Raw genomic sequence first — 11,463 nt, 5'->3', positions numbered from 1 at the left:
TGCAATTCTGGTCTCCTTCCTATCGGAAAGATGTTGTGAAACTTGAAAGGGTTCAGAAAAGATTTACAAGGATGTTGCCAGGGTTGGAGGATCTGAGCTACAGGGAGAGGCTGAACAGGCTGGGGCTGTTTACAAAATTATGGAGAGGATAAATAGGCAAAGTCTTTTCCCTGGGGTTGGGGAATCCAGAACTAGAGGGCATAGGTTTAGGGTGAGAGGGGAAAGATATAAAAGAGACCTAAGGGGCAACGTTTTCACGCAGAGGGTGGTACGTGTATGGAATGAGCTGCCAGAGGATGTGGTGGAGACTGGTACAATTGCAACATTTAAGAGGCATTTGGATGGGTATATGAATAGGAAGGGTTTGGAGGGATTTAGGCCGGGTGCTGGCAGGTGGGACTAGATTGGGATATCTGGTCGGCATGGACGGGTTGAACTAAAGGGTCTGTTTCCATGCTGTACATCTCTATGACTCTATGACTCTATCTGTATTTAGTGTTGGGCGCTACATATTCTATCCAACCTTTTTGCATGTGTAGACATATTTGCCATCTGTTTTGAGCAAAAGAAGATTCACAGTCAAATACTGTGCATACACAAAGGCGCTGTGTAGTCATGCCAAGAAAAGTCAGGGCAGTCTGGACAGTTTTGATAGAAAATGCCTTTGGCCATTGTAAGTACTGATTTCAATTAGCAATCGTGACACAATGACAGGGTGAGGAAAAGCTGACCATTGGAATGAAACATTTGTAGTTGCTGTCCATGATGTTATATCAGTAAACTATATTGGTATAATAGGTGTAGAATTGGTAAAGCAAACTAAAAATATTAATGAATATAGTTAAATATGATGTCTTAGTATTAATGAAGTAAGTATATTGTACTAATAAAGTATGCTAAAGCATTAGTGAAATGTCTTGTATCGATGAAATATGCTGCATTACTAATTAAGTCCACTAGCATTTGGATATGTTGAAATAATAGCAATGAATGTTCATGAACCATGTCACAGTTAATGGTAGGGCCCTGGGGAGTGTTGTCGAACAGAGAGACCTAGGGGTCAGGTACATAGTTCCTTGAAACAGTCATCATAGGTTGATGAAGAAGGCATTTGTCATGCTTGTTTTCATCAGTCAGAGCACTGAATACAAGAATTGGGACATCATGTTACTGTTGTACAAGACATTGGTAAGGCCACATTTGAGTTACTGCATACAATTCTGCTATAGGAAGGATGTTATTAAACTGGAAAGACTGCAAAAGAAAAAAATTACAAGGACATTACCAAGACTGGGAAGTCTGAGTTACAAGAAGAGGCTGGGTAGGCTGGGACATTTTTTTCTCTAGAGCAAAGGGGGCTGAGGGGTGACCTTATGGAGATTTATAAAATCATGAGGGGTTTAGATAAAGTGATTTGCCAATGATTTTTCCCCAGGGTAACAGCATCCAAAACTGGAGGACATCAGTTTAAGATGAGAAGGGAAATATTTAAAAGGGACCTAAGGAGTAACTTTTTCACAGAGGAACAAGCTGCAAGAGAAAGTGGTAGTAGCGAGTACAGTTACGATATTTAAAAAATACTTGGACAGGTAAATGGATAAGAAAGGTTTAGAGAGATATGGGCCAAGCACAGGCAAAGAGACGATTCAGTTTAGGGGAAATCAGTACAGATTGGTTGGGCTGAAGGGCCTGTTTCCATGCTCTATGACTCTATGACAGTACTAGGGAAATCTGATGAAATAACATGTATTATTAAATAGTGTTGTTGTGTCAGTTTAATGAATTATATTAATTATGTATTTGAATTCAGAGCAGGAACAGACCATTTGGCCCCTCAAGCCAGAACTGCTGTTTGTTAAGCTGTGGTTCGCCTTAACCCTACTTTCCTGTCTACACCTAGAACCTTTGACTCCCTTGTTAGTCAAGAATCTATCGACATTATCCTTTAAAACTGCAACAATTCTGCCTCCAATGTTCTCAGAAATAGAGGATTCCACATATTAATGTCCCTCAAAGAGAAATTCTTTCTCTTCATCTCCATTTGAAATGGGAGATGGATCATTTTAAAATGGTGCGTCTTCATTCTTATCAATCTTGTCAAGTCCCCTCAGGATCTGATATGCTTCAATATGATAACCACTTTTTTTCTTATCATGAATGGATAGAGGCCCAACCTGTTCACCTTTCTCTCAGAAGATAACCTTATAATCCTCTTAAGGTAAATACGCCATACCATGAATGAATTAAATTTAGGATTGGTAAACCATTCTTAAGTATTTTGAAGGATTAGTGAAGAGTGATTGGTACCAATAAAGCAATTTGAAGCATGGATGAAGCATGTTGCGTGTTATTTAAAGATGAAAAATTTGTGAACATGCTGAGGCATTAATGAGATACTGTCAAGCATTAACAACTAAATATTAATATATAGTATGATAGTATGAGGCAAGTACGTAGAAGCATTAGGAAAATACATGATAATTGTAATGAGGCTTGTTAAATTACATTGTCAGTTTAGTGATGCATATTGGAGCATTAATAAGGTATAACATAAGTATATTTGAGTATTAGTGAGGTCTGAAACAGAATTCTAGTAATTGGAGTGATATTGTATTGTTGATGAATAAGTGGGGCTATAGTAAAGGTATTGACAATGTAAAAGCAATGATATCATTGAAACACTGGTAAATTACATTGAAGAGAACAATGTCTGAATGGGAAACGTGTTAGTAATTATTTCTTTCTCCCTTCTTTCCACCATTAATCTCAAATGTCAATTTTATTTGGTGAACTGAGATAATTGATTAAAGAAGAAAACTCATTTGCAACAAAAATAAAGAAGTATTTATGTTATCATTTTTGATGCACGTTTTAAATATTTAGTTTGTTACAGACGGCATTTAAAATAAACTCATAGCTGTTGCACCCTTACTCTTTTCAAACCAGAACATTTACCTTCATTGCAATTTTTCAGAATAACTGAGTCCACAGCTGTCAACTCCCAGCTTCTTCTGTTGCTTTTTTTATATACCAAAGAGATCCTGAAAGACTGTTCCAAACGTCCTACTCTCCCCTGAAGCACTGTCCACCTGTACCAGTCAAAAATATAAATAATACAGAAAGAAAGAGTGAAAGAAGGCCCTGTAAATCAGAGCAGCACAAAGACAATCTACTTTTAATTCAAGTCAGAGTTTCATGGCTTTATATCAAAGTGCCTTTCAACTCATGTCAGTATTGACTTCAACAGTTACACATAAAGGGAACTGAATTCACATAGGAGCAGTGGGATTTTGATTGGAGCCTATGCATAGAGCTATAAATCTACTTTTTATATAAGAACCCAAGATATATTAGAACAGCAACCTATCAGATGGAATTTTCCTCTGCTGCACAATTCAGTTTTGGTTGGAATAATATTAGAGACTATGCTAAATAGGGTTAGAAAATTCCTACAGTTGACTTGCAGTGATCTCGACTACCTGACCCTCAATGCTCCATTGAATGATCACTCGTTTCCCCATGTCCCTTATTGAAGTACTTCTGGTCAAAGGTAGCATGAGAGGACAGATGAGGGCTCTTGCTAGCACAATGCAGGAAGACTATTGATCATCTTGACTGAAGGAAAAGAGTTTGATGCTTATTTGTCTGCTGGCCATATCTGAACTACAAGGAGCAGCAGCTTATTGAAACATTTTATAAAAAAAACAAGAAAAGACATTTTTTGGGGGCAGTTTTATCCTGTTTAATATAAATACTTAATATTCTCCATACTTTGTTCCCTGCCAACTTTGGACTCCATTCCTGTTATGGAAATATGGTTAAAAAAACTTATATCATCTGTTCAATGATCCCTATCTAAGGAAAGTACCTCATGGAATGGAATTGAGAAGTCTTATTTTCATAACAGTTGCAAGACCTCTCCAAAAAGAAATTCAGATCATGGTTTCATTCTTCAAATTATTTGATTTATACCGTAATTACATACAATAATAAATGCAATTATTAGGTGATTTCAATCCAGTAGACATCAGAATCTTAAAATCTTACAGGATTTTATTTTGGTTTATTATTGGCATTATTTTAAAAAGTCAAACATTTTATAGGCATATAAATAATAAAACAGCTAGTCACGATGGGAATAGGAGCACTTAATGATGGACTGGATAATCACAGGGGCAAGGGTAGAGAAATGGCAGAATCATTAAATAATTACTTTGCTTCAGGCAAACAGGACAGGTGGACATGATATTGGCTGAAGAGATTTAAAATGAGATAACTGCTGTCATAAAAAAGGCAATATTAAATAAGCTAATCAAACTCAAAGAGGTGAAAACCTTTGGTCCCATGGATTGCATCTGCTCATTTTAAAAGTCTTTTTGGAAGAGATAATAAAGGCATCACTATACATTTGTAATAATTGATTTGAAGAAGTTGTAGTGTCAGAAGACTGGGAGATAGTTTACCTCTACACTTGAGAAAGAATGTAGAAAATACCGAGGGAATTATAGACCAGTCAGCTTAGCATTGGTGGAAAAATAATGGAACCTCAATTATAAAAGAGAATACAAGAACCAGAAGCCATAGAGGTAACATTGAATAATGAGCAAAGATTTCAAAGGAAAAATCTTACTTGACCGCTCATTAATTTTGTTTAAGAGGCAACAGAGGAAGTAGACAAAGATAACGCAGTAGATGTAATTTATCTTGATTTTCAAAAGCTGTCTGATAAGATGCTACATTACAGACTAATGACTAAGGTCAGACAGTGCAAAGTCAGAGAAGAATGGTCAGCCAGTCAATTGAAAGACTGAAAACAGAGAGTAATGGCAATTGTTTCGAATATCAATTGGTGGGAAGTGCTGTTCAATTTTCACTTCTGGATCCACTTCATATTCTTTGCTTAAAAGCACAAAGCGAGTCAAAAATGTTCTGGATGTCGTTGTGTGTAGGTTGCCCCTTTAAAAGAGTGGGTCAAGTGACCCAGAGGCAGACATTAGTGGGACCGACTGTGAAGCTGAGAGGACACATAATAAAGTATTCCCTGTTAAAATTAACCTTCTGTCAACCTCAGGTTCTATTTGTAGTTCTAGTGAACCACAAACACAATAAAAAGCACTATTGTTAAGTTTGCAGATGATACCAACTTGCGTGGGAAAGGATAGTTAATACTGAGGGTGGACTGATACTAATAAACTTGCAGAATGGGAAACAATTGGGAAATTGATTTAATAGATAAGTATGTAGCAATAAAAAAAAAGGGAGGTTGCTTGACACTTAGAAATAAAAATCTAAATGGGATAGAACAAAGGGTGCCCAAATAAATAATTAAAAGTTCTGACACAATTAACAACACCAAGTACCAAAGTTTATTCCTAGAGGAATAGAAAGGTAAATGTAGTGATTGTAATGAGGTCAGCCGGGTGGACCTCATAGAATTTGAGTTCCCTGATTGAGGCTGTTAATCTGGCACAACCAGGGAACCCTGGCTGACAGATATAAACAGAGTATCTCTGTTCATTCTGAGACCTGGCTCTGAAAGAGCTGGATCAGTGTCAAGGACACTCCACGTGAAAATAAAGGGTAACTTGGTGACAGGATACCGGCCTCTGTGGAGTTCTTTCAGTCAAGAAATTATTTTAAAGTCGTATCACCAAATCTTTTAAATAAGTTGCTCTGTTCTCAGATCAGATCACCAAATTATGTTACTAACCTAAACCAGACTGCTAATTTTAAGTTATGATCCCGAATGAGATCAACAAATTATGTTATGACTTGCTTGGGACCAGTAACTTTTGTTTTTAATAGCAAAACCAGGGAATTTATTAAGAGATTTTAAGCAAACAACATTACTTTGTGTCTAAGTTAGAACAGTGATACAGTCTACAATAAACGTACAATTTATTTCTAAACACCTAGAATTGACATGAGATAAACGTGGAGATCATACTGTGATTGAACACCCCTTAGTAACATCAAATAACAAATGTAATCAAAACAGATCCCATGGACTCTAATCAACTTCCTCTATATGTTACAGTTGGCCAACAAACTTCACTGAAATTCATAAGGGATTAAAATTCTTTACTTTCACTGATCTGGCCTTGAAACTCCCTCTCTGCTTGATCACCATCCTTTCCTGGGTTGACACTTCCAGCGACACCAAGAATTGCACTCCAGTACATCGTCACAAGCACAACTCCAGTTTTTCACTAAAAGCAAGATATACCAAGCCAGCCCCACCTTGGGCGCTTTCCTTGCACTCCAAGCTTGCTCAGTAACATTAAGCCAATGCTGCTGGTGAGCATTTCATCCGACACTCTCTCAGTTGTACTGAAGTATTAACGCTTAGATATTTCTTCCAAGCTCCTTGCAACTTTTCCCAGCCGAAAGCCATGAATCTCCCCACTTTCTCAGCTGTACAGGATTCCTTCTGAGTCCTGACACTCTTAGGCTGCCTCAAAGTTCATCAATCTCCCTGAGTTTATTCGAAAGCACTGCTCTTGATTCCTCACAAAATCCCCTACACAAAACCTGTGCCTTAGCTGCCTTCCCACCAGTATAGCAACCTGCTTTACTCCGAAATTGGCACGGCATCTCTCCCCTTCCCAAACTAACTGGTTTTCAGTGACTTTGCCTTCTTTGAACTCTTGTTAAGTGAGCTCAAAATATCCTGAGTGACCTTGCACTAAATCCCACTGCTTCCACTGGGCAGAATTAAACATTGTCAACTAACAACTGAGTGTGCTCCGAATGTTACATTTCACTGAGAAAGGAGGCCTAATTAATACAAATCAAATGAATATAACAAAAGAATTTAAAGACTACATGTGACATTTGCTGTCTCCCAATCTGCTGGGACTGCTATAAAAATGAGGAACTTGGGAAATCATAACCAATGCAGGCAATATCTCTGCAGCTACCTCTTTTAAAACCTTAGGCAGGCCATTATATAAGGGGGATTTGTCAGTATTTTGTCCTGTAAGATTCTCCAATGCCTTAGCCATGCTGAAATTAATATTCTTAAATTCCTTAATCTTATCCGCCCTTTGGTTAACATCTGCCCCGGTTGATAATTTGCAGAGGGTGGGTTTTCAGGTTAAACTGAGTACGAGGTGCAACACCAGACTTCATTAGGTTAGACGTGGGCATTGCAAATGCGGACTGTTCCAGCCAAGCCACTTAAAATAATGCAAAGGAATGATTAAAGAAAAATTATTGCTTGAGGGTAAGTGTTCATATTTGTAGGAGCATGGGGAGGCAGGAAAGCTGGCAGGAAACTTCATGGGCCAATGAGCCCACTGCTTCCAACAAATGGTGTAAAATTCAAACAAGTCTTGCATTGTTTTATGAACTGTGTGAGTAATACTGTGAAGGACTACAATTAAAAGTACTGACGCAAATTAACAACACCAAGTACCAACGTTTATTCCCAGAGGAATAGAAAGGTAAATGTAGTGATTGTCATGAGGTCAGCCAGGTGGACCTGATAGAATTTGAGTTCCCTGAACAAGGCATTATGGTGGCATTCTCTTCTCTCTGTGTCTTGACCTTCTGGTCCTGACAGCAGATTAAAATAAACTGCATGTACCACTCTTACATTATTCAATCTGATCTTCATATTTCACACTTGACATTACTGTGTCCAGCATTGCATTTCTATTTAACTTTTTTGTTTGTTTTTAACCTGCCACAATACTTACAGCTTGCTCCTATTCAGCTTCAGTCCTTTTCTTTAGGATTGCAGTTCAAATTGGTTAAATTTACATCAGACGTTCCTGCTTGTAATTTAAAGCTGAATCACATAATCTCTTGGGTTTGTTCTCCAGTGAGAGCAAATTTATTTGTACGTTCTTAGAATGTAGCTTTTGAGTAATGGTTAGTGCGATATTTGTTTTATTGGGATATTTCTTAGTACACGGGAAAGTTTGTGGGTGGCACGGTGGCTCAGTGATTAGCACTGCAGCCTCACAACACCAGGGACCTGGGTTCGATTCCCGCTGTCTGTGTGGAGTTTGCATATTCTCCGTGTCTACGTGGGTTTCCTCCAGGTGCTCTGGTTTCCCCTCACGATCCAAAGATGTACAGGTCCGGTGAACTGGCCATGCTAAATTGCCCGTAGTGTTAGGTCCATTAGTCAGGGGTAAATAGAGGGTAGGGGAATGTGTCTGGGTGGGTTACTCTTTGGAGGATCGGTGTGGACTTGTTGGGCCGAAGGAGCTGTTTCCATACTGTAGGGAATCTAATCTAATCGCGCCAGTTGCCTCTTGAAAATGTGGTGTGCAGGGTGACATAGTGAGGTCTGATTCAAAATCTCAATTTCCAACAGTGGGTCCAGGTGCTGAGAGGAAGTCAGAATGGCAGCTCGCACACTTGCCTGGGACCAGCAAGGTTGAGTCTGTAAAGGGATTGTGGCTGAGGGAATGTGGAGAGGCTGCAAGACATAGAAAAGGGATCCAAGGAAAGCCACAATTATCTGGCAAGAAAGCATGAGACCAAACAGTAAGAGGGAGTAGGTGATTTTATTTTAATGAATGAATAATTGACAAAACTCCTGACTGGGTACATGAAGACATGAAACAAGTATTCAGTGTTATTTGAATCATTTGATGTTTAAACACAAATAACACTAACCGGAAAAATGTCACCCCAAAATCTTGCAACAACTAACCTCTGATAGGCATCAGGACAGAGAGTGAGATCAGGATTATGGAGGAGTGAAGTGGGAAGGATCTGGCATCCTGGTTCTGTGACAAGTATTTGATGGGAAAAAGAATGGAATTTTACACTGGAAGCATTAACCAATGAGGATCGGCAATGTTGATTAGGTATGAACTAGGGCATGGGCAACAGTGTTTTGGATGACCTCTAGTTTATGAAGGGATTAAATGAGGATTGATGTGTTGGTATAGTCGAGATGAGAGGTAACAAAGGCATCAGGGAAGTATTCACCAGCAAATGGGCTGAGGTTGGGAAGGCGGTTGATGGTGTTACATACTTGGAAATGGGCAGTCTGGGTGATTGAAATAAAACAACAATGCTTGAAATCTAACACAAAAACAGAAAATGCTGGAGAAACTCAGTAGGTCTGACCACATCTGCAGAGACAAAGCAGAACTAACTTGGGTTCTGATGAAAGGTACTGGACTTGAAACATTATCTGTTTTCTCTCCACAGCTGCTGCCAGACGTGTTTGCAACTTTAGTTGCATACCTGACCCCAGCTACTTTTCCACCAGGTTACTCAGACTCAAAAACAGAAATTGCTGGAGAAACTCAGCACGTCTGGCAGCAGCTGTGGAGAGAAAACAGATAATGTTTCAAGTCCAGTACCTTTCATCAGAACCCAAGTTAGTTCTGCTTTGTCTCTGCAGATGTGGCCAGACCTACTGAGTTTCTCCAGCAATTTCTATTTTTGAGTCTGAGTAACCTGGTGGAAAAGTAGCTGGGGTCAAGTATGCAACTAAAGTTGCAAACAGTCTGGTTCAGCTTCTCTAGTTTTCAGAGGAAGGGATGGTGTCAGTAACGAGGAACACAGATTTTGCAAAGTTTGATTTACACATGTGGTTTGAAAAGTTTCCCTTGTATCAATTCTTTGTTTACATTATGGCTAAAACACTGCTGTGAGGGTCAGTAACAGAGGAAAGGGAAGGTACATGGAAAATTGCAGTTGCATTTATTGGTATCACAGTTGGTTGCATTTATCAGAGACAGCCCAGTCAGAACTATTCTGTATTTTTATTACATTTTCCTTTGCACTCCAGAGACTTGTTTCCTCTCAACAAAGTGAAGCTATTTTTGAATGTTCATTTCAACCATTTGCTACCTATTTTGCATCCACATCGTACCATTATTATCATTAGCTCTCCCTTTGCCTTTTGCTTGAGACACACCCACCAGTATGTTCCTCTTGCTCCTCACCTCTTTAGTTAACAGCACAAAAACCATAATTTTCCAATCTCTTAACTTCAGAAGAAGAGTTATATCAGGCTTGAAATATTGATGTTCCTCTCTCCACAGATGTTGCCAGACCTGCTATGGTTCAAATGTAAATTTATAAATCAGAATACCTACAGTATGGAAGCAGGCCCTTCGGCCCAACAAGTCCACACTAACTCCTCCAAAGAGTATCCTACCCAAACCATTTCCCTACCTTATTACTCTACATTTCCTCCTTACTAATGCACCTAACCTACACATCCCTGAACACTATGGGCAATTTAGCATGGCCAATTCACCTAACCTGTACATCTTTGGATTGTGGGAGGAAACCAGAGCACCTGGAGGAAACCCACGCAGACACAAGGAGACTGTGCAAACTCCACACAGACAGTCACCCAAGGCTGGAATTGAACCCAGGTCCCTGGTGTTATGAGGTGGTAGTGCTAACCACTGAGCCACTGTGCTGCCCCATATAGTTGGCACAGTGAGCTGCCACAGATTGAAGACAGAAGTTCAGGCAATGAACTGCATGAATCTCTGCAAACCAATTCATTTCTGAGGGAGTGACATCTTTCTCAGTTGTGTTACATTTCAAGGTTTTACATATACTGCTTGTGAAGTGATATATAGCCACCCAATTGCATCTTGCAAAATGAAGAATTCTGTAATTGTCACAAAGCTACATGTTTACTCCAACTGCATCTCTCAAGCAAGAGACAATGAACCATTGTCTTCGCTGTTTACACAGAAACCTCAGTGACCTCCTTTATGGAACAGTGTATGACAAATTTGGCGGCTTTGCAAATATTGCCTGCTCCAACCTTGGAAGGAGCCTGATGAATAAAGATTAGTTTCTATAATCATCTTCCCAGAAATTGGCAGCGTGGCCCTTGCACTGCACTGAGGCTGCAGTCATGATTACATCAGGGGGTATATTTATTGAAGTGTGAACATCTCACACATTGTTCTTCCCAATGTTGAGGTACAAGAATTGTTCGCTGATTATCTGGCCAGTTCTTTAGTATGTACCACACCGCTCTCCGTAGACTTACAGAACTTTGGAGAATTCTAAAAACATCAAACACTTCCACAATTGCATCAATCATGTAAGTCAATCACTACTGAGCTGAAAGTAAGTATGATACTTTGGTGGGGTGGAATGGTGGCTCAGTGGTTAGCAATGCTGCCTCACAGCACCAGGACCCAGGTTCAATTCCACCCTCAGGTAACTATCAGTGTGGAGTTTCCACGTAGTGCATGGGTTTGCTGAGGGTGCTCTAGTTTCCTTCCATATTCTGAAGGTGTGCAGACTAGGTGGGTTGGCCATGCTAAATTGCCCATAATGTCCAGGGATGTGCAGGTTAGGTGGATTAGCCATGGGAAAGGTGAGGTGGGTCTGGGTGGGATGCTCTTTGGAGAATCGGTGTGGCCTTGATGGACCAAATGGTCTGTTTCAACACTGTTGGAGATTCTATGATTAAAGCACTGGTGCAGTATCATTTCTGTTGCCGATTGTGTGTTCATC

General features: G+C 39.6%; 1 protein-coding gene across 2 annotated transcripts in view; it reads right to left on the bottom strand.

Annotated features, from left to right (window-relative positions):
- The window catches only part of LOC122552709 (ALK tyrosine kinase receptor-like), a 1,052,914-nt gene that overhangs the window by 394,452 nt on the left and 646,999 nt on the right, over positions 1-11,463 (bottom strand). For both annotated transcript variants that reach the window (XM_043695597.1, XM_043695598.1), the window contains one exon: positions 2,956-3,089. In XM_043695597.1, the coding sequence (XP_043551532.1) occupies positions 2,956-3,089 (134 nt within the window). The remainder of the gene's footprint in view (positions 1-2,955; positions 3,090-11,463) is intronic.

This window comes from Chiloscyllium plagiosum, chromosome 9, assembly GCF_004010195.1.
Source record: "Chiloscyllium plagiosum isolate BGI_BamShark_2017 chromosome 9, ASM401019v2, whole genome shotgun sequence".
NCBI lineage: Eukaryota > Metazoa > Chordata > Chondrichthyes > Orectolobiformes > Hemiscylliidae > Chiloscyllium > Chiloscyllium plagiosum.
Note: the sequence above shows the minus strand (reverse complement) of the source record. Positions and strands in the feature narration are given on the sequence as shown.